The following is a 23,000-nucleotide window of genomic DNA, read 5'->3' as shown; positions in this document are numbered from 1 at the left end:
AGCCCCTCTGTTACATGCATTTCATTCGCTTTAAGGCACTGGTATAGGCTGGCTTTACTATCCCTCAGCTATGCACATAAAATACAAATCTGTTCTTTGCAACAGGCCTGTTAGCAATACTTTATGGCCAGTCAAAATTGCCAGTAGACAAAACTCTGACCATCTCTCTAGCAGGAACATTAATCTCAAGACTTACCATGACATTTTTTGTTGCTGCCTGAAAACTGGACGCACACAGTGCTCTGCAGCAGGTGCTCTTAAATTGCAACTTATTTTCTAAACACAGCGCCCCCTGAGGTCAATGCCCCCTCCAGGGCAGCGCCCAGTGCGGCCGCACCAGTGCCCTAAAGCCGACCCTCGGTAACTCTAACAAAGGCACAAGTCTAGAAAGCAATGAGCATGCAGTCCTTGGCCATATCAAGTAAGCACTTAGCACAAGATGCGCTCTTTGGCCCTTCCCTCCAGACCACCTTTGGTTGTTAAAAACCAGCTGTGCATGGCTTTTGGCTGGGTGCAACATGGCTGAGATGTAACATGATTGATGAATTTGCATAGGTCCTTCGGCCAATGTTTGAGGTGGAGTAGATTCATGCTAAGAGATTGCAAGAATTGGCTGGAGACCAGACTCTCTTCCTCCAGAGAACTGAACTTGGCCCATCAACCCTCTGTGCGGTTGATTCTGTCACGAAAGTGTGAAACTGCAGATTTAACATCCCACAGACTGAGTCCACAGAGCCCAACATGGATGACGTTTGGCATTGCACAGTTAGGTTCAAGCTCTAGAGTCTGCCTTTGTCCAGACACTGCACTCTTATTTCTTTCCTCCCAAACTATCTATGCGTGGTGATCTAAGGCAAAAACACACGACGTTTGGCAATGTGCAGTGGTGCTATTTATTTCCATTGGATTCCATAACGTCAGCTCCAAAGAATGAACTGCGCATGTTCGTTGATCGTGTGCATTGGGGGCTGGGAAGGCGATGCGGCCTTTCACCACACCTTGTGCCCAGACTTTATTCCTAACAAACCGTATTCATTGTCATGTTGTATGGGATGTCAGCATGATGCCAACAGAGGTGTAATTGATTAGGTTCTTTGAGATGTCAATGATACCAAGTGTGAGGTCATGAGCAGAGTATGGCGGTGAGTTTTGTTTGCCAGCTCTGTATATTTTCATTCTCTAAGTAAAGTGCAAACATGATTGCAGTTGGTGGCCATCATGTCTTCCAGTACCAATTCTCCACAATGAGACCCCAAATCAAGCCAAGGTAGCAGGAAGACCTAATGTGACTGTGGTCGGAACATACCTGTGTCTGACGCCCATTCACACACACAACTTAAAATTCAGATTGTAGATCTAGATCAGCGAATTACTGATAACGATCAATATATTCACTCATATTCCCCTTCTTATTTGAGTAATTTGATGAAAACAAACTGTGGTACAAATCACACACGCTCAGAAGGGGTACTTAATTTAGCCCAGCCCAAAACTGGTGTTATTATCCACAATGTAAATCACTGTAGTATTGGTTTAAAGTATGAGGTACTTTTATAAAGGTATGTGATTAATCATGCACCCCATTTTTGATGAGGTTGTCTTAGATAAAAAGGGGCACTAAATAATATGCTGAGTAATAGTACTGTTGCATAGTGAGGTACTCTGCAGGCAGATGAGTATGGGGAGAGGATGTGGCCTAATGTCTAGAACAGTTGACCTCGAAGATGGGGAACCGGGTTCCAGTCTTAGCAGGGACGCTCAACATCCTGTGATTCTGCGCAAATCACTTAATTTCCCCGATCCTTATAAAAATGAATATGTCCGTCTGTAATGCAACTGTTGCTCATATAAAGCACTCTGATACTTTTGGGTCAAGTTCACCTATATAAACCTAAAAAAGAAATAATTAAATAATGTATTAATTAAAACCTCATCTATCTAATATGATGTCCCAAAGTACACTATCTGGAGTCTTCCTGCTTCTATCCCTTCTTTAGTCTATTCAATCAAACTAACAGGCTCCCATGTCCGCTGCTCTCATTAACAACTTATATTTCCCTGTACTCATCCACCACTACTCCTTTGGGTTCTGGAGTAGCGTTCTACTTGCCAAAAATTGCTTCTATGCCTCGTCGGGGTAGTAGGTGCTATATAATACAATTTCAATTAAGTAAAGAGTACAAGCTGAAAACGGGCAAAGAAACTCTTCCTACTGTCTTGTTCTGATGGTCCCACTTGTTATTGTTAACCTCACAGATAACAACACTCCACAACAGATACAACAGAGGAGCAAGTCTGTTCATAGTCAAAATGCATTAGTGAATATTACATTGAAGCACTGCTGTGTATATTCCTCTGAGAATGCGCTTCATTTGAATTTTGTGGAGAATATATATATCTCGCTTATCCTTAATATACACGCACTCTCAAAGTAATAGTGCTATAAAGAAAACTCTTTATATATGTATATGTATATAAATATATATTGACAGCTTCGCCTTCCAAACTCCAGTTTCCCTGGAACAGACGAACGCAGAACCCAGTTTATAGTGCAAAACAAATTTATTTGATGCCCCGCACCTCTTCCATAACGCGTTTCGGCCTCCCAAAGGCCTCGATCACATGACGCATTGCGTAGTGCCTTACAAACATTTAAAGTGCCAGTGCTTAACTCGTGATCACTCAGATGACAACATCATAGACATAGAAGAGTTGTAAAGCACTTTCATCGGGATGCACAGCAATTGCACTTTCCAGGTAAAAATACGGATCATTGTTGATTTTAAATCAATTAATATTTCATAATGTTAAAATATCAAAATAGCTAAAACACCAAATGCATTTGACGACTTGATTTCTGTCTTATTTATGCAATAATCCGCTAAAACCTGCATAGTTAAAATACTGTGATAAAAAGCAATATTATGAGTTGTTAAAATATTGATATGGTAAAAAGCAATTCAATGTCAGTACATAGTTGTATTTACCCTAAAAATCAATATCAATTACTATTTCACCGGTTTTGGGTGGTATTAGCTTAGAACTCACTGGGTTAATACCCGTTATTATGCCCTAAGTGGGCTTTAATTCTCCTCCATGACCTACTGTAATTGAGTATTAGTGGATTGTGTATCACCATAGTAAATCCACAAGGATTCTAAAGTGCCAAGTGCTATTTTACAAAAAAGACAAAGAACTATGTGACTGAAGGGCTTAGTAGTTTAAAACAATTATGTAATAAAACCTTAATGTGCAAATTGGCTGAAGGGTAAACTCATCATAAGCAAGTGAAGAAATCTTCACTTGCATTGAGCCCAAACGGTGTTTTGTATCAAGTTCCAGTATGTACCTAGTTTCCAGTAGGCGCAGTTGGGCCTCGCGGTTGCCTCAACTCCTCAATGGGGCAATAGAATCGATGACAAAATATTTGAGGTGTTCCGGGCTGCCGCCATGGTGCTCCCCAAAATGTTGTGCCACTGAATATGCTGCATCGCTGTTCGTGATTGCTCTTATGTGCTGGACTATTCGCTTGTGTACCGGCAGTTTGGTGCTACCTATATAGCGTAGTCCACAGGGACACTCCAGCACATACACAGCGAATTCAGTCTAAGATGAAAGTCTTTTTTTAATAGGTACAGGGTCCGGTTTGAATGGGCTCTTATAATATGTTCTGTTACCAGCAAATCTACATGCTTTACATGTGGGTCATTTAAAAAACCCTTTACTTGAGGTGAGGCAATTTCCAGTTGATTTCAGTTCGGTGCTGCTTTTTACCAGGCTGTGGCCCATGGGTTTTGCCTTTCGAAAGGTTAAATCAGGTTTCTTAGATAGGTGCTCACCCAGAATTGGGTCACTTAGTACAAGTCTCCAGTTCCTGTTCAATATTTTGCGTAATGCTTGGTGTTGACGGTTATAGGTAAGGATCATTCTTATGGGATGTAATGATTGATCCAAGATATTAACCTGTTGGCTAGATTTGTATGAAAGAGCCTCATCTCTATCAATGGCTTTGATTTTATTAATAGCTTTATCAATGGTGTTGACAGTGTATCCCCTATGCAGGAATCTATCCTTACTTGCTAATTTCACGATGTTACATTCTTCCTCAGTGCTGAAAATGTCTCTTTAAAAGAGGCTATTGTTCCATCTACCTGGAAGCACGCAATGGTTCTACCCTTGTTAAAGAAGGCCACCGCTGATCCCACGCAACTATCTAATTTTAGGCCCATCTCCCTTCTCCCTGCGTTTTCCAAAATTTTGGAAAAGCACGTTAATTTCCAATTGATATCTTTTGTGAACACCCAAAATTTCCTTCATGGCTCTCAATAAGGCTTCAGAGCTGACTTTTCTACTGAATCCGCTCTGCTTGGGGTCACAGATATGGTGCGTCAGCAAGTTGACGTGGGCGGCACTGTGGCACTTATACTTTTAGACCTAAGTGCCGCTTTTGACACTGTCTTGCATACCGTGTTATTGCAGGCTTTGCAATTACTGGGGGTGACCGACAGGGCACTCAAGTGGCTTGCAGACTTCCTGACGAATCGCACGTTTCAGGTTTTTTCGCCGACAGCGTGCTCTGAGATTCATAACTCACCTTATGGGGTTCCCCAAGGCTCTACCCTCAGCCCTTTACTATTTAACATTTATGTTAGGCCTATGGCGAGGATTGTGGAGGAAGCTGGGTTGTCCCTTTTTTCATACGCCGATGACACCCAGATTGTCTTCTCCCTCTCTGCTGATGGGGCATTTAAACCCTCCCTACTTTAAGCCGGCTTGAGGAATATTGCAGATTAGATGCATACCAACCTGTTGAAACTCAACGGCGAGAAAACGGAAGTGCTGATTGTGGGCAAAAATAAAGATCTGTGGGGCCCCCAGCATTGGCCCACCGAAGTGGGTCCTTTGCCTCAGCCTAAACACCAAGTACAAAATGTGGGCGTCCTAATTGACAACCAACTGTCTATGAAGCAGCAAGCAGTGAGAGTTGCCTCTACTTGCTTCACAATCCTTAGATGGCTAAAACAAATCATATGGATGTTGCGCCCTTCTACCCAACATACTGTGGTCCAGGCTCTCATCACCTCGCGACTGAAATACAGTAACATTTTGTACTTGGGTGCCACCAAGGATGTGTTACGCAAGCTTCAGTTAGCACAGAATGCTGCTGCGAGGCTGCATTGTAAGATTCCTAAAACTGCTTCCATCTCTGGATCACTTCGAGATCTCCATTGGCTCAGGATTGAGAGCCGCATTAAGTTTAAGGCATTGAGTTTTATGTTTAAGATAAAATCTGGAAAGGCACCTCCCTACCTGAAGACTCTTGTTCACCCCTACGTACCATCCCGTGTGCTCCGCTCAGCCACTCAGGCTAAGTTTATTGTTCCTAGGACGAGACAAGTACGTATGGGTGTTCGCGCCTTTTCACATCTGGGTCCTTCTTTATGGAACTCCCTTCTTGTAGCTCCCCGAACTGAACTTTCTTATGAGAAATTCCGCAGGGGCATAAAAACTTGGCTATTCAATATGTAGATTTCGTTCTCTCTTGCTCTTAGCTCCTTTCAGGCGGCGCCGGAAAACCCTAGGGTAGCTGTGCGAACTTACAAAATCAAAATAACAATAACAATGCGTTTAATACGCAGCATTTCCCCATACGGAATGCTTTGTATTAAATGCCTAGGGTGATGACTCTTTGCATGTAGCACTGTGTTTCCTGCCGTAGGCTTCCTATGCAATCTAGTCTCAAGTTTGTCATGCTTTACAAATACTTCAACATCAAGAAAACATATTGATACTCTGCTGATGTTAGCAGTGAAATGGAGATTAAGATCGTTCATGTTGATCTGTTCTATGAATTGGAGGGCCCGTTCCTCAGGACCTCTCCAAATCAGGAACAGCTCGTCAACGTAACAAAACCAATAGGGCACATGTTGTCTCAATACGTCTGCAAACTGGATCTTGAGAACCTGCTCCTGCCATACACCCATATGCAAGCAAGCAGAGCTAGGGGAAAATCAGGCCCCATCGCAACACCCCTAGTTTGCTGATAAACCTGGTTACCAAATAGAAAAAAGTTTTGTTCCAAACATGTTGTTACCATACTGACAAGCATTTTGTTGTGCATGTATAAATACATTGGTCTTTAATTTAAATAATGTTCTATAGCCTTAATTCCATCGGTATGGCGAATGGAAGTATATAAAGACGTTACGTCCAGCGTTATTAACACTGAATCTGAGTCCCACAAGACCTCATTAATCTTCCTCAAGAAATCGCTGGTATCCCGTAGATACGAAGGCAAGTTTTTAACATGTTCGTGAAGAAAAAAATCTATGTATTTGGACGTATTTTCCATAAGGATATTACATGCAGCAATTATTGGCCTGCCAGAAAGTTTAGTTGTGTTTTTATGAATCTTAGGAATGAAGTAAGCTGCAGGAACAACTGGGTGCTCATTCTTAAGAAGATGAAATTCTTCATCACTTAGGAGCCCTCCACTCTTCCATGCAGGTAGTCTAGAGTAAGGTTTGTTCCATGCTGACTTGACAATATGCATGTTACTCTTTTTATAGCACTCAATATCATTCAACTGTTTTTGTGCTTCTTCCATTTATAAGGTGCGAGGCCACAACACCACATTTCCCCCTTTGTCCGATTGTCTCACAATAATGTTGTTACCCTGGAGCTTTCTTATTAATTGGACATAGCAATTGTTTTCCTGATTACGTGTGTGCTTGGCACTTGTGGTGGATCTATAGAGTCGTTTCTGCTCGGACGTGAGTTGCTCATGGTATACATCCAGATCATCATGTAGCATCACCGGCTGAAATATGGATTTTGGTTTAAACAGTGTCTTTATTGTTCCACTAATATCAGTTGTGGAAATCCTGATTCCTGTTTCTCCCATAGTCTGCTCGTTGTGCAGATGGTACAGATCTTGTAATAAGTCCCCAAATATACATTCATCAACAAAACAAGAAATACAAGAAAGGGGGTTAATGCTTCAAGTAGATGGTACAGTGATCGGGGTTAGTGAAGGATAGTGAACAATAGTGTGCAGCAATACATAAAACCAAAAATGTTTACTTCAAGATTTAAGTTATCTCTGGACCTAGGCTCAAAATGGCCATACAGGTTCCAATATTAGCAGTAAACAACCATTTCAAGTCAACATTTATACTTCGACATTTTGACCCCTATAAAAATACTTGATGAGGAGTCTTCATCAGGACCATACCGGTAGTCACCGCTCGCCATGATTGAAGTGAACAAGGAATAATCTCTTGGCATATAAAATTACGGATACACTTTCGATGATCAACAAATGATTACAAAGTCCAAGGTAAACACGTGCACCAGCCGTCAGACACTGGGTCCTTGCAAACCACCAGGTTACATATGTACAACCATTAAACAACTTTTTTAAATCATCAACCAGATTATTTTTTTATTGCTACCTAGGAAGCACAGGGTTAGAGCTTCCCCCGAGTGAACCACTGTTCATTATATTGTATATTCAGGCAGGTTGCCCCATATTTTTTTTAAGATTTACTTCTCATTGAAAGGAGGCTCCGGTACCCACCACCCGCCATTCCACAAATAAACTTGTCATTCTTATTCAATGGCCTTTGAAGGGGTTCCGCTTCCATCACAAACTTCTCACTAAAACTCACACATTTCTAAAAATGCCTTGACTTGTTCCCGATCATCAGGAATTGCTGCCTCATCAATAGTATTTAATACCATGGATGTGGAGCAATTACCTGACCAGAGATCACATGCCGAGATATTCTACCTCATGAACACCAAATTCACGTTTGTCCTTCCTCAGCCTCACCCCATTGCATTTGAATGCCTGCTGTAAATCGTAAAGTCTCTTTGAGAGTTCCTCTCAGGCCTTCCTATAGGCTAAAACATTATCATGCAACACCAGCACAGAGCCCCTTGAGCACCTCACCCATACCCGCTGAAAGATGGCAGCAGCTAAGGCAAGCCCAAATAGCATCCTTCAAAACTGAATGACTGTGTGTTAAAAAAGCAGTGAAATATCTAGATTTACTCACCAACACTGCCTAGTTTTAGGCGGAGCGAATATCCAATTTGGAAAATGAAATTCGCCCCAGCTAGAGTAGTAGGAAAGCAATTTTTTAACACGACAGAATCAACATTACTTCATATATAACCCCAGCAAGAGTAGTAACCACCTTATCTAGCTTAGGCAGGGAATGATCTTTTACCCAAATAGCCCTATTAAGGCTTCTGAGGTCAATGCACATCCTTAGTTTGTTATTTTTTGTCAGTGTAATGACTATGGGTCACAATGATGATTTGGTGAGTTCAATCACTTTCAGCACAGAGCTGCTCAAGTAACTTAGCTAATTCACCCCTGACAATCATCTGCACACATCTCAATTTATGCTTCAGTGATACACTTCCCTCTTTCAGTTTAATTCATGCTTGATTCCTTCCAGTTTCTCAAGCTTTTGCAAAATAAAATTGAGTTCTGCTAAAGAACTGCCTCTAAACCAGTCGCTCGCTCACTCACCTGCATATCATCCACACATAGCACTTGCTAGGTCCATTCCGCTCTGATGAATTCCCAAACAACCTTGGTGATGCCACCCCAGAATGTCCAGTCCATCAACAGAAACATATACTTTGCATTTCACATTGTGCCCTCTGAACCTAACGGTCATCTCAAAATACTCCTCTAGATCTTAGTGCCATTGTACCATTCATAACTAATTACAGGAAGGTGCAAAGCTTGGCATAGTCCTCAAAAGGGTCTCTTTAAAATAATTGATATCTTTGAGCTAGAGTTTGTGAGTAACGAAATCTCAACACCACTCGCTATAAACTCTTCAACCCGGTCCCCTGATATGGGGACATCTTTTTCATACACACTCACACAGAACCAAACTGCTCACTCATGCTGCTCACTAGGTTTTGCTCAAGTTCCTCTGCCACCACATTAACCCTGCCACTCTTGTGAGTCATCCTGCACACTCTTGTGAACTGACAAAGCTCTGAATTCCATACGAATGGAAATGAAAAGTGCTTTCACACTACTACATTTCTCAATATGATGGAATGGTAAAAGAAATTGTAACTCAATTCCCTCAAAGTTCCATTTTGTTCTAATTTCCTTATTTCTCATTGTTTATTCTTATTTCAGCGGGACTGAAATCTATTATGCTTGTTTGGATCATAGGGGCTTGAGCGTTATGTTATGATCTCCATCAAGTTTGTGGACTGAAATAATTCTTTGAACAGCACAACTTTTCGGAGTTGTTATTGTTTTCAATTATAGTTTTTAGTTCCTTTTCCCAAAATGCAGGTCGGTACCACAGTTAATATTCTACTGGAAAGATTTCATCAACATTCCCATTCCCATTGTTGATTTAGTTAATTGTTTAAAGCAAGACTATTATTGAAGCACATTGTGTATTGTGTGTTAAAGAACACAGTTATAGGAGGCAAATAGAATTGAAAAGGTTTATAAAACCAGAACACTGTTGACTCTCAAGGACTTCTCCTCTTGCAGAATTTCAAAGCCACTGATGTACACATGGAACAAAACATTCAGTCAGAAAGAAATAATAGTTGTATTAAATATGATTCCCAATTCCAAACTTTTTTCAAATTAAGCTACAGGCAATATATCAAGGGAAGCTCCTTAAAAAATGTACTGATTTACAGACATTTAGTTGGGGTTACATCATACATGTGTTGCTCTTAATATATCAGGACTAGTGCATTGACCGTTAAAATCAGTCACAAAGTTTGTTGAATTTTGAATTGTACAGTTTTATATAGGAACAGCCTCCACTGGGTTGTTAGTTGGGACCATGTTTCCATAGGAAATTGATTTTTTGGTTTGCTAATAACTTTGGCGTTGTGAGACAAATCTTCATGAAACTTTCCCAAAAACATCTTATATACCTGAACTCCTTCCTGAGGATTTGTGGATCTGCAAACTCAAACTATGCCATCTGATTGGCTGGTTGCAAACTGAAGAAATAGTAGTGGCAGCCATTTTAGGACTCAAGCTGAGCATTTTGCGCCATCTCTCCTACCTTGCTGCTGGACAGACTCCGGAGTCTTGGCATCTCACATCTAACCCTAGCCATCCTGTCCTCATTTCTGACAGGGAGATCCCAAAGGGTGAATTTAAAGTTCTTTCACTCGGACTCCTATGTTCTACCCTGAGGAGTTTCACAGGGATCATCTCTGAGCCCTACTCTTTTCAATCTGTATGTGGCACCCCTTTGCAACTGTAATCCACTCTTTTGGACTGGAGGTGGTGTCATATGCAGATGATATACAGATTATGGTTGCTATCCCTAAAGGGCTTTGCTCACTGTCAGAAAATGTTTCTAGGTGCATGACCAGAGTGGCAGACTGGATGTCTGCTAACTTTTGAAACTTAATGGAGATAAAACCGAAGTGATGATATTTGGACATGGGGCATCCAAGTGGAACAGTAGCTGCTGGCCTTAATCCCTGGGATGCTGTCCTGTCCAGAGCGAAAAGGCTAAGAATATTGGTGTCTTGATGGATATTGAACTTAGCTTCAGTATCCAAGGAAATCGCACCATCTCTACATGCTCCTGGCTCATAAGTATGTTAAAAAAAATCTTTCCTTTTATCCACCAACTAGCTCAGATACAGGTAGCACTGGCCCTGGTAATGTCCAGAAATGATAACTGTAATGCCTTGGACCTGGCTGCTAATAAAAGCCTGCAGCACCAATTCCAGGTACTGCAGAACGCCTTGGCAAGACTCATTCTGGATATTCCCAGAAGAGAATCTGCCAGGAAGGGGCTAGAGCGCCTGCACTGGCTCCCCATTGAACAGCGCATTGTTTTGAAATCTCTTTGCGTGGTTCATAAATCGATGTATGCTTTCTACCCCTCAAGGTTGAAGACTATGTTCAATTGGCATTCTGCCAGCAGACCAATACGTTCCACGCTTCAGTTGCAGCTGGCTGTACCAAGAACCGAAAGGAAGAAGTGGGGGGACAGGGCATTCTCGGTGGCAGCAAGCAGACTTTGGAATTCTCTTCCCCTTGCTCTCAGATCTATCCCCCTTCTTCTTCCCTTCAGAAAGGCCCTTAAAACTTAACTATTTACAGTCTAGCTGCTAGCTGGAGTTCTTGTCTTTTTTCCACTTGCCTTGGTAGTTTTGGCTGGTCTCTAGTGGCTTGATGCCTTCGGTGACTGTTGCGCTTTATAAATATCAAATCAAATCAAATCAAGAATCCGGTCCAGTGTCCCAGGAAATAAATAAGTTTAAGGGGCAGTGTACTGGTACCCTGACACACTGGGTCTTGTATGGGTGTGGAGGTGGGGGAGGGGGTCAGAGTCAAATACAAATATGTTTTTCACAATTCAGTGGAACCCTTGACCGAGCACGACGCCCAGTGCTGTCCCTTTGTAAATTCTCAGGAGAACCGTGGATCCACAGCGTTGAGAAAAAAAATGAGAGGGCATTGCTCAACTATAGAGGCTGGCTGCCCATGGGAGGTTGGGTACACAGTCCAGGCCTGGCACCCAACCCCACACCATGTCATGGATTTGGTATAGTAAGGTATGTTAATAATCTATTACTTTATGTTTGAAAAATCCAATAAATTCACTGAAAAAAAAGGTTAAAGAGATGTTATTGTTAGATATAGTAATGGTATCCTACTTTACATTAAAAAAAAGATTACAAATTCACTGAAAAAAAAAAAAAAGTTAAAGTAACATTATAGTTCAGGCTCCCAGTTTTATGGTATTTAGGTTTTTTTACCATTTCTGTCTGTATTTATCCATATTTACTTTTTAACCATCTTATTGGTATTTATCCATATTTATTTTGTGTTTTGAGAATAAATGGTGTTGTAAAATGGTATATGTACACATTTATTTAATTAATAAACATGGTATTTAACTGATAAACATGTACTCAAACTTTGATGTCGTTCACATTTTAGCAAATTAAGCAGCCATACACAACAAACCACCTCACCCACAAGTAAATATGAACATTATAAACAGATATATGGTAATATATGCCAGTATTTAGGGTAATCTCATCCTGCTTTTTACCTCCCCATGCTGTCTATCTGCTCAGCAGTTGGCCTGGAATTCACAAAGAATAGCGTGGATTGTCATTCACAATAAGCACAATACTCTGTCTTTTTCTGCTTTTAAGAATAAATACGGACAGGAAACACATTGTTTTCTATTTGTATTTATCTGTAAAAATCAGTAAAAACTGAAAACTGAAATGTTTTTGAGCTACGCCAGAGGTGTGTCCTCAGGCAGAAGGTTTTTCTTGGTTTTGATCTCTACAGCGCTAAGACACCTTCGGGTATTGCGCGCTCTATAAAATTCTTTCATTCATTCATTCAATTACATGAAAATTTGAGTTGAATGGGTAGTTCTCAAGTTTAGGTGGAAAGCTACTCCGGTATAGAGCACTCTCAACACCAGCGCAGCGACACTCTAAATGTGCTCAGCTCAATTGTCTGCTTTTCTATCAAAATCTTTAAGCGTAGGATTAGCACAGTGCCATCCAAGTCGAGATAGAAAGGGACAAAGTATTTTGCCATTTCTACAGCAAAGTCTTTAAGCATAGGATTAGAACAGTGCTATCCATGGCGAGCTGTAAAATGGCCAAAGCCCTTTACCACTCCAGGCACAGTATTACAGCTTTGGATTGGAGGTGAGCAAATTTAGAGTGTCGCTTGTGTTGAGGGTGCTCTATGCAGGAGCTGTTTTCCACCTAAACTTGAGAACTACCCAAAGTTCTCTGCTCCTTTTTTGCATATATATACGCAAAGGATCCCTACAGCGGAGGTCCTGCCCCCTTTATCAACCACTCTACAAACTCACCTCCTGGCACACTACGAGTTGTCAGATGAAGCCCCTTTGGCTGCTGAGGAATGTTGGGAGACCAAGAATCCATTTTGTTGCCACAAGTAATTTCCGCACAGCGGGATTGGTCAGACCTCGTTGGAGTATCCGCCCCCTTTCTCAACCACTTTGCAAATACGCCTCCTGGTCGTTGGGGAAAAAAGTTGCCTTGGCTGCTGAGGGTCGTTGGGGGACAAGAACCCCTATTGTTTCCACAAGTAAGCCCCCCACAGCGGGATTGCTCAGACCTCCTCAGAGGCCCCTCCTCCTTTCTCACCTACTCTGCAAACGCGCCTCCTGGGACACTACTCTTGGAGATGAAGTCTAGGGGTGAGCACGCTGGTAAACTCCACTCTGCCGGCGGTTGGCAGGTTTTTTGCCGAAATCTGCATTCCATGCAGAGTGGCAAAACTCCACAAACTCCACTTGCGGAGCGTAGTTTACCACCCACCGCTATCAGAGACTCACACACCCACTCATAGACCCACTGAGACACTCAAATACCCACTACAGCCCCATTCATACTCTCTCACACCCATTTACAAACCTTCTTAGACCTCATACACCCGCTGAGTGACTCATGCATTCACACACAGTCAGAGGCAAATGATAGTGGATGCAGTTAACAAATTACATCATTGATGACATCACTAATGACATCATCCACAAAACCACTCACTCACACTCCCATACATCCTCTCATATGCCCACTCACACACCCACACAACCACTCACATATCCATTCACAGGCCCATACAAGTACTTACACAACCACTCACTTATGCATAGAGCCACTCATATACCCACTGACACACCCACTCACTCACCAATACAGCCACTGTCACCCATATAGCTACTCAGACACCCACTTATACACCCATATAACCAGTCACAGACCCACTCACACACTTATACAGTCACTCAGACACCCACTCACAGACAGTCACACAGCGGCTCACATAAACTATTTTAAAAAAGGAATCACTCATTAGTAGTACACAAAGTATACTAATTTAACTTTTGTTGTACCTTAGTATATATGTTTAACACAAAACTTTTAGAAAACACTCACAATCACTGGATGATGTCATCAGTGATGTCATTTGAGATGTCATGAGTGATGTAATGTGTGAGGTTATAAGCAGTGCCATGTGGAGGCATAAGTTATAGTCAGCCCAGGTAACTATAACTGCTGAATTTCACTGGTTTTGTAGGAGTGAAATCTGAGCCTATACACACACACAACCTTTATGACTCCATGGTTAATGCTACAAACTAATTTCCATCCAAAAAGAGATTTTCTGGTGGCCTTTAACTTTTAGCCCCTGTAAGCAATCTGCAACAAACAGTTTTAGATTCTTTTAACTGTTTTTTTTTTTACGTTTGCTGAACATGTGGCAAGCAAGCGGAATGTTTTAGAGAGTGTCTGGCAAACAAAGACCAATAAATAGACAAATGGATTCACAGGCAGATAGACACATGCATGGTCAGATAGATGGAGAGTGAAAGAGATGCCCACACACACACACACACACACACTCGTTTGTGTTGCTGTGCTGATTATTTTAATGTAGGATCTGCATACTCTGCCGTCAGTTCACTTCTAGTTCTAAACTCTGCCACAAAGAGTCACAACTTCCTCCGCCTAGCTCTGTGACATCAGATGACCACCCTTGATTTATTGGACATCCCTCCTTTTGAAGAAAAAAAAATGGCTGCTTTTTCCGATAACTTGTGGATCGAGTCATTCTAAACCGCCCCGGCGATATTTACTGTTTTTTATGTTATTTAAGGGGGTGGACACGAGCGGCACTTCAACACATCCGCACTTATATTTCTTACTGTTTCTCTTTGTGCCTTGACTCCTTTTCGCTCTGTTACTTTTGCTACGTGTTTTCGAGTCATTATTTTTTCTTTTGGCCCCCTCCCACACACGCTCTAGAAACAGTTAACACTAGAAAAACCCTTTGTGCCCACCTCACCCCAGCCCTTGAAGAAATATAGGCACTTCTTGTGCTTTGTTAGTTTCGCTTCGACACATCCTCCCCCTCCTAGAAAGTATTCGTATGCTCGTCATTTTAGAACTCTAATTATTAATGAACACGGACATGGGCTTGAGCAATAGCAGATTTTTTTTATTACCCAACTCACATTTATATCAATTAAAGACTGTGCGCACAGCAACAAAAGTGTGCATGTGCGCGTGTCCACGGCGTATGTGCACGTGGTTGTGTGTGTATATGTATGCCTGAAGATGCCTGTTGAAATAGATAGATAGATAGATAGATAGATAGAGAGAGAGATAGATAGATAGATAGATAGATAGATAGATAGATAGATAGATAGATAGATAGATAGATAGATAGATAGATAGATAGATAGATAGATAGATAGATAGATAGATAGATAGATTTATTTATTTCCTAAGTTTACCCAGTGGCTAATGTTAAACAAAACCCTCGGTGCGCCTTAGGAACAGTAACAGCTGTGCTCTCACGAGTGTATCTCTAACACACTTCACTTTTGAAGTTTTCTCGAAAGCTCATCGTAATCCCCAAGTATCTTCTTGAACCCAGTCCTCCTAACGCGGAGATTAAGAAGGGACATGGCACGGGGCTTTGGCGCGGGGCACTTTAACTGTGGTTAGTACTGAGGGAGCGAACTGCCTGGGTGGAAATGGTGGGCAAATTGGGCAAGGGGTGAGAGGAAACATAATCACGAAGTGTGTTCCTTGTTGTTTTGGGGTACTAACGCTTTAGGTAGCACTTTATTAAAGTTGACACTCTTTAAAATAAATAAATGTAACAAAAGTGCGTTGCATAAAATCATATTTTCTTACAAAGGAAAACATAAGTGTTTGTGTTTCACTAAACTAACTGCTCTTTTTCGTGAAAGGAAACAGTGTTTCGTTAAAATGTGGGACCCTTCTCTGAATTCCTCCTGGAACTTAAATGTTTGAGATATCTTCTAAAAATGTACATTCTTTTTTTCTTTTTGCGACTTCACCTGCTTGAAACTGTACATAAAAAATCGTATTTCCTACGAGATATTATATATATATATATATATATATATATATTGAAAATTTCGCGAGGATTCATCGACCGGCGCCAAAGTTATTCCAAATAGAATGTTGCGGATTTCCTATGGAAACAGGGTCCTAACTATAACTATCTACTGGCGACCGCCAGTAGATAATATATATATATATATATATATATATATATATATATATATATATATATATATATATATATATATATATATATATATATATATATATATATATATATATATATATATATATATATATATATATATATATATATATATATATATATATATATATATATATATATATATATATATATATATATATATATATATATATATATTGGGTGAGTTTCAAGCAATTTGAACTTAGGACGAATGAGCGAATGTCCTGTATAGTGTCACCGATTATGCAGCGATGGTTTAATAGAAGTACGCAGGTCATATTTCCTTTAAGTGTTACGTTTACGAGCTCTTCGACCGGAAAGTTTGTTCGTCTCACCTCTTCTGGGCGGGTTCCTTTTCACTCTCATCCAGTCAAAAGTTCGAGGGTCGCTGTGGGTGTCCTGTGGAGAAACCGCCCTCTCCTCTTCAGCGGGCAGGGACAGGAGAAATCCGAAGTGGTCGTGGTCACATCCTGGGTACTGGAAGGCCTGAGTGGCGCCTAGAAACCCCGATGCACCCGACGATCTGCAGCCGGGAAAGTCTGTGTTGTGGGGGGCGGGCTGGCAAGGGTGGGAACAGCTGGCACGGCTCCTTGAGATGGGGTAGGCGGCGGCGGCACCTGGGTGGGGGGAGCTGTAGGGGTGCTGCGGCGTCTGCTGACTGGGTGGGTGCCGCAGGTGGTGTGGGTGGGGTTGGTGAAAGTGCACTGACAGCTGAAGTTGCCCCCCTGTGCCAGAGGCTGCCCAGCCTTCCCCTGTGCAGCTGGCACTGTATGACTTCTGTGAATCCTGCAGCCTGGGCTCCCCCCTACTGCACACCCCAGGGTAGGGGGCACTGCCCTCCCCGGCACACAGCAGTTCCTGGGGGTAAGTGCTCCTCATGGTGGCACCTGCCCTGTCAGCCTCACCCCTGCCTGGCCCTGCACCACCCTGTCAAGTTGGACACTTCCTCCCGAAGCCCACTGACGGGTGGAGGGTGGGGGCCGAGGCAAAGATGAAATTCGATATATTGGCAGGGCATCACGTGAGCTCCCCCCGGCCAATGGCCCGGGTTCACTGGCAGGGGGGCGCGTGTGATGGGCTAATGGCTGCGAGTCGTAACTTTCAGACTCAGCGCTCGCTCTTCCACTCACGAAGCACTCAGGGGAGCGTGAGGAAACTGTCTCTGCAACAGATCGCCCCTGTGCCTGGACTGTGAGGCGCAGGGAGGCACATGCCGGCTCCTCGCGGCTGGACCACCGGTGGATCTCGAAGGTAGGCGCATTATGGGGTGACGGGGCTGGCATAGTGTGCTCGGGTGATGCCCGTGTTTGTGGAGGAGACTGACGTGTGGGTGTGTGCGCGCGATCTAAGAGTTTGAGTGCGTGTGGCGCTGTGGTCTGAGTTACACAAACTCTCTCGTGGAACCAGAAATGGATGGATGTAGGGGCGCTGGGGTTTGCTGGGGTGCACAAGATAGTCTCCGAAGCACCATTTATTAATTACAGCGCCTTGTATCAACTTCGTCATTCTCCTAGCTCCTAGAGACAATTTTGTTTTTTAATGCGTTGTATAAATGAATGGTAGGTTTATCCATTCCCTCATTGGGTTGTTGTCCAGTCCCAGTCTCACCATTGGACTTGTACTTCAGTTGTCACACCTGGGCGCCATCACGTGTCCGCAACCACAACTTTTGCCCCCACAGTCGCAGATATCTTACAAGCGGACACCAGACTGCGCTGTCAATGCTGAGGTGAGGAGATGGCTTGAGTGCGTGTCTGGCGCCGATCGCTCTGTCCGCACCCTGTCCACGCGCTGCGGGGGAGGGGAGGGGGGGGGGGGTGCTGTGTGTACCACCCGCTGTGTGTGTGACCTGACACTTTGGCAGAGGACAGCGATCTTTCCGCCTGCTCGTCAGTAATGCGTAAGTAAGTGGAGAGTTGTGACGAGGCACCCCCGAAGCAGCTCTTCAGATAACCCACGCCGCTACTTACCCCCTCCTAGGATGAACTCTGCGAGAGCCCGTACCCCGGCCAGGCTGCACCCAGGCGCCGCAGTTGTTGCAAACTTCAGCTTCTTTTAAAATTGTTTTTTCGGGTCCTGTGTTTTTTACTACAGTGGACGGTTCTTTAGATGAGGGCACTCTACTGGTTGCCGTCCTACTTTTAGTAGTGCTTTGGGAAATTTTAAGGCTAAACACTATGTGCACCTGATATCCTGCGAATCTTTGAACGTAAACAGCTTCGAGGCGCTGTTTGCATTTTTTGGTGTATGTGTTGTTTGGTAAACAGTATATTCTGTCTAAAAAGTGCTGTTTGTCCTCGGAGGCTTCGGAGTAGGGGACCCCCGCCCCCCCTCACTCAAATACGCACAGTTATATATTTTTGGAGTTATTTAGGTTTGTGCGCAGTACGTCAAAATGCTCCACAACTCTGCGTGTTTCCCTTCGCCGGTGACAGGCACGCGTGCCAATGTGGCTGGTAATAGTAACATTTATTAGCACAGCAGCGCCTCGATACCCAGGTGTTTAACCGCTATGTAAACGCGTCCTTGCTGTTCTCAGCCCACCTGAGCTCTCGCTAATTGTTGTATTTTCGCAGATGAGATGCGCTCTGCCCGCCCCCGTCCTCCCTGGAGGGGCTGTTACTTTCCCGCCTTGCCTTCTGCTTTTATGGAGAGTTCTGATTAAAGCGGGCCTCTGCCGGAGAGCGGCGGCGCAGCCACACTGCACACCGCTCCCCCCGCGCATCCATCATCCTGACACGGCACACATGGCAGGCTGCACCCGGCCTCGCTGCTTCCACCGCGCGCTCAACTTTTAATGGCCAGGCTGGGGCGGCGGAGCCCATTAAAATCCCTCTTCCTCGACGCTGCATTAACAGACTCATTCACAGCTTTACAGCCCGGGGTCTGTGTGTCAGCAGCGCTGCCAAATATGCCTGCAAACGGCTGGAGCGAGCAGGCTTGTACGGGGGCGAACACGACATTCACCAGAGGCGGATTTAAGAAAGTGATTTTTGCCTCAGTTAACACCCATGAGTGAGCTTTGGCTGCAGATATCTCTCTTTTTCTCTCTGCCTGTGTTTGTGGTGTGTATGCTCGTAGGAAGTGGTAAGGAGTTGCATGATCGACCGCTTCCGCCTTTCATCTTTCTCATGCCGATAAATAGGTTAATGCGCATACGGGAGACAGCTAAGTACGCACTCTGACACTCGGGGGTTGGGACACTGTGTGGGCTTCCTGAAACTGAATTCCTTCTGGAGTTGGTAACGTATATCAGTAGGTTAATGCGCACACTGCAGAGTTCAGCTTGCAAGCTCAATAGGAAGGGACCAACCGAGCCTTTCATCCTTCCTGCCACTAAATTGGGCTAATCACTGCGCCTAATGATCATCGAGGCAATACAGCTTCTTCTCTGCACTAGTAACTTCAGAAAGGTTATTGCTACATTATTTATTTATTTAGGATACTTGTTTAGCGCAACGTTCACTCTCGTTGAGTGTCTTGGCGCTGCGTAGATTCCTAGTGGCTCATTTTATGCACTCACTGTTGAAGTGTCTGGCTCAGGGCTGAAGCAGTGAGGTTTCCGTTCTGTTAGTATGACACAGACGTTAAGTTGTGCCAGAACTCATATTACAGGAAGGTTTCAAAATGCGTCACGAATCCAGTACGTCACCACGCACACCTCAATAGCCACAGGATAAGCCACAGAAATCGGTCTGTTTGTCCGACTGTTTTAAGCTTTGTGAACTTTCCGGTTCCAAACTGTAGAAGTCTGACTTCCGCACCAGGTTCGGGAGAAAGAAACGGCAAAGGTGAAATATTGACAGCCTCTCGGAGTATTTAGCTTCACCCCGCGCCATGACAGGCAGTCACGTGATGGTTATGTGTATACTTAATAGAGACAAGAAGTGGAAGGGGATGGTGGGGCCAAGGCCTGCGTGGGTGTGTGTGACACTGATGGCAAGATGTGTATATCCTTTTATTGAGGAGGGCTGGGGAGGCGCTGTGCCTTGTTAGAGGCCCTCAGCCAGCCAAGCCTGAAAACCTGGCAGTGTTCTCGTTCCTTATTGGCTGGGCACGAGCAGCCAACGTCACCGAGATCCAGTGTGTTCTGTGGTGTAAGAGAGAGGGGATAACTCTGGGATTCAATCCACTTTCTGGAGAGATCTGTAAGTAGCCTGCCTAGTAACAGCTTTGACTAATCACAACACCTGATACAAGGCTATTGTGCCTGCTGCGAAGCACAGCCAGTAGAAGGCGCTACACAGACGTGGATTTTATGCAGGTAGCTCAGAGGGTTGCAGCCTATGATGCAGAAACCCTACTGTGACACAAGTTACAATAATCTTAATATAGCCTGCTGCGCATGAACTGGCGTCATGGAACTTCGTGTAAATAGCGGGGCAGCCTCGCTGTCTTATTCTCAATGGTTTATTATCCCATGGCTTGCTAAAAAGGCCTCCTTTGGGCAGTTAAAACGACTTATTAGTAAGTGCTATATAAATAGTTATCTGACATTCTTACAGTGCACTACAGAGCCCTACAACGCTTAGAAATCTGAAAACCTGTCCCAAATCATGTTTTCCCTCTTGAGTACCTGTGAAGTGAAAAGCTAGTTGTGTTTACTCTCTGGCATTGAGTTGTTGAAGCTCTAGCTAACCCCTAGCCAGGAAGAAGGCTCCAACAAAAGGAGTGCTGATGGCCCTTACAGTGAGGCATTTATGTTGCACCCAGTGGGAACTGAAACTAAGAGGCCCCATCTTGCCCCCTGCAGGCACATGCACCGAATAACAAGCACACACAGTGCCACACCCATGAAGGCACCCTGGTGTCTTCATCAGGGCAGAGTCTGTACAGTTCACCGGTGCAGGGCGTTCCCGACCCAAAAAGAACTGCCGGGTTTGGGATCCGAATGGATCCCCTACACTTCGAGCACTGGGTGGGGGTTGATTTAAAGTACGTTCCATATCTTTTCTGTCAGAGGATGGAATAAAGAGGTGACAATCACTCCAGCCCATTTATTAGATCACTCAATTTGATATTAAGTGTAGCCCATTCATACTAGAGGGCATTATTTCGCAGATAGAAGGCATTCACTTCATAGCTGTACTCCATTCATGCCCAGTGCTTATTTTGAGCCGGTGTTTGCCTGTGTGGGGGGGGGGCCTATTTTTGGGGATTGGTACTTATGTTTCAGGATCAGCTATTTACCGAGTACGACAGAGGGAAAAACACACAGATCGGAAAGAAGGAGGAAGAAAAGATGGCAAAAACCACCACAAACAGAAAGCAGGAACCTGAGAGCAAGAAAAAGGGTCTGGGAGGCTCTGCTTGTGCAGTAAACACTATCAGCCTCCTTGGTACTCGGCTCGCTGATGTTTAATTGCACCAGCCGCAGGCTTCTGAGCAGGGACTCTGGCTCCAGCAAACTTTCTTTCACAAATTAAGCGCTGACGAGGACTTCATTTTAATCGCACAAAACGGCTAGCGTTCCATTTCCATTAAAACATATGATGCAGAAGGCAATCACTTCAACCCATTCAAAGATTAGATAAAGATGGCACCTACCACAGCTCTGTTGTGCTGGGACTTCATATTAGTGGAGGACTTTGTTTCACTCATAGTCGCTCCCCACAGCCATTCCTGTCAGAGGACATCTCCTCACTCGGTGGAGACGGTCACAGCAGCCTATTCTGGTTAAGAGGAAATTATATACCGGCCACAGGAACTGTGTGGCAATGGAGGACCAAATTATTAGTGGCGGCTCGTCTAAGGAGGACCAGGGGCGTTGACCCGCTAGGTGCGAGCAAGCGGTCACATACTGGCCAAGTAATGTTCTCTGTCTGTCCCGCCCGTTACTTTACCCGGAGTGGAGGAGTGGGCTGCTCCCCAAGCATGATGATTGGCAGCCAACCTGCCTTTCCCTGTGAGATGAAGTGCGCATGACAGTTTGGACGTTTCTTTAACCACTGCCAACCAGACATGCGTACTTCAGCTTTTGCAGCTAGCACTGCGTCAGTGATCCCGGTCTCCCTGTGAGCATTTACTCTGCCCGCTCTAACCAATCGGGTGGTGCTGTCGTACTGTTCACTTATAAAAACAGTATGAAAGCAGCGTTTGGATTGGTTTCAATGACGGGCTACGTCTGAGTGCGGCATCCGCACTAGAATTGAGAAGCCATCCGAGCGCGGCACAGGGAGCGTGGGCTATAGAGCAGAACAGCTTGGGCACAGTTTATTGAAGTTGAACCCAGGCGGTAAGTTAAGTTATTTAAAACACTGTGCTTAATGCAGTCTATGGTGCTAGATCGCTCGTACATGGAGCATGAAATGTCTCGCCCCTTTCAAAACTCACCAGCCGCCACTGCAAATTATGTGGAAGGGTGGACATAATTATTGCGCAGGAAAAAGCAAGTTAGGCGGCTTAATGCACCATATTCTTTGCTAGTATCGTTATACTTTTTTTGTTATTTTAACACACACACTAACACTGGGCAAAAGTTCCACCTCGTTAATATCAGTTTAGCACGTCAGTACAGCGTCCAGCAGCTAGCACCCAATGTTGCAATAGGTGAGTGGCCCTGGGGCCCAGAGCACTGAACAGTCCATTGAACCCTGATAATTGCTGTATTTTACCACCCCACCAGAAGTCAAAGGGGCAGTTCTTCTTACGCACCCTGGTCCATGGCATCCTTGCTTCCCCACCACACGTGGAGTTTTTAGTTTAGTAACTTCTGATCCATTTGAGCTCGAAAATATATATTTTTTTGATAAGTCAGCAGATTATGCAGCATATTGTGAAGCAGTGTGGGAAATCCCAAACTGTGCAGACAATGCAGCCACTGCAGCATGACAAACTCAAGCGCCCTGGTTACATAACTCCACTCCAGCCAGATGAGCATATA

The 23,000-nt window shown here is 43.9% G+C and overlaps 1 protein-coding gene across 1 annotated transcript in view; it reads right to left on the bottom strand.

The window, feature by feature from the left end:
* The window catches only part of LOC146856543 (homeobox protein Hox-B1-like), a 53,772-nt gene extending 36,404 nt beyond the window's left edge, over window positions 1-17,368 (bottom strand). The window contains exon 1 of the mRNA XM_085654731.1: window positions 16,453-17,368. Coding sequence (XP_085510857.1) covers window positions 16,453-16,996 — 544 coding nt within the window. The 5' untranslated portion in view covers window positions 16,997-17,368. The remainder of the gene's footprint in view (window positions 1-16,452) is intronic.
* Between the last annotated feature and the right edge of the window lie 5,632 nt (window positions 17,369-23,000).

Source organism: Triturus cristatus, chromosome 4_1, assembly GCF_964204655.1.
Source record: "Triturus cristatus chromosome 4_1, aTriCri1.1, whole genome shotgun sequence".
Lineage (NCBI taxonomy): Eukaryota > Metazoa > Chordata > Amphibia > Caudata > Salamandridae > Triturus > Triturus cristatus.
Note: the sequence above shows the minus strand (reverse complement) of the source record. Positions and strands in the feature narration are given on the sequence as shown.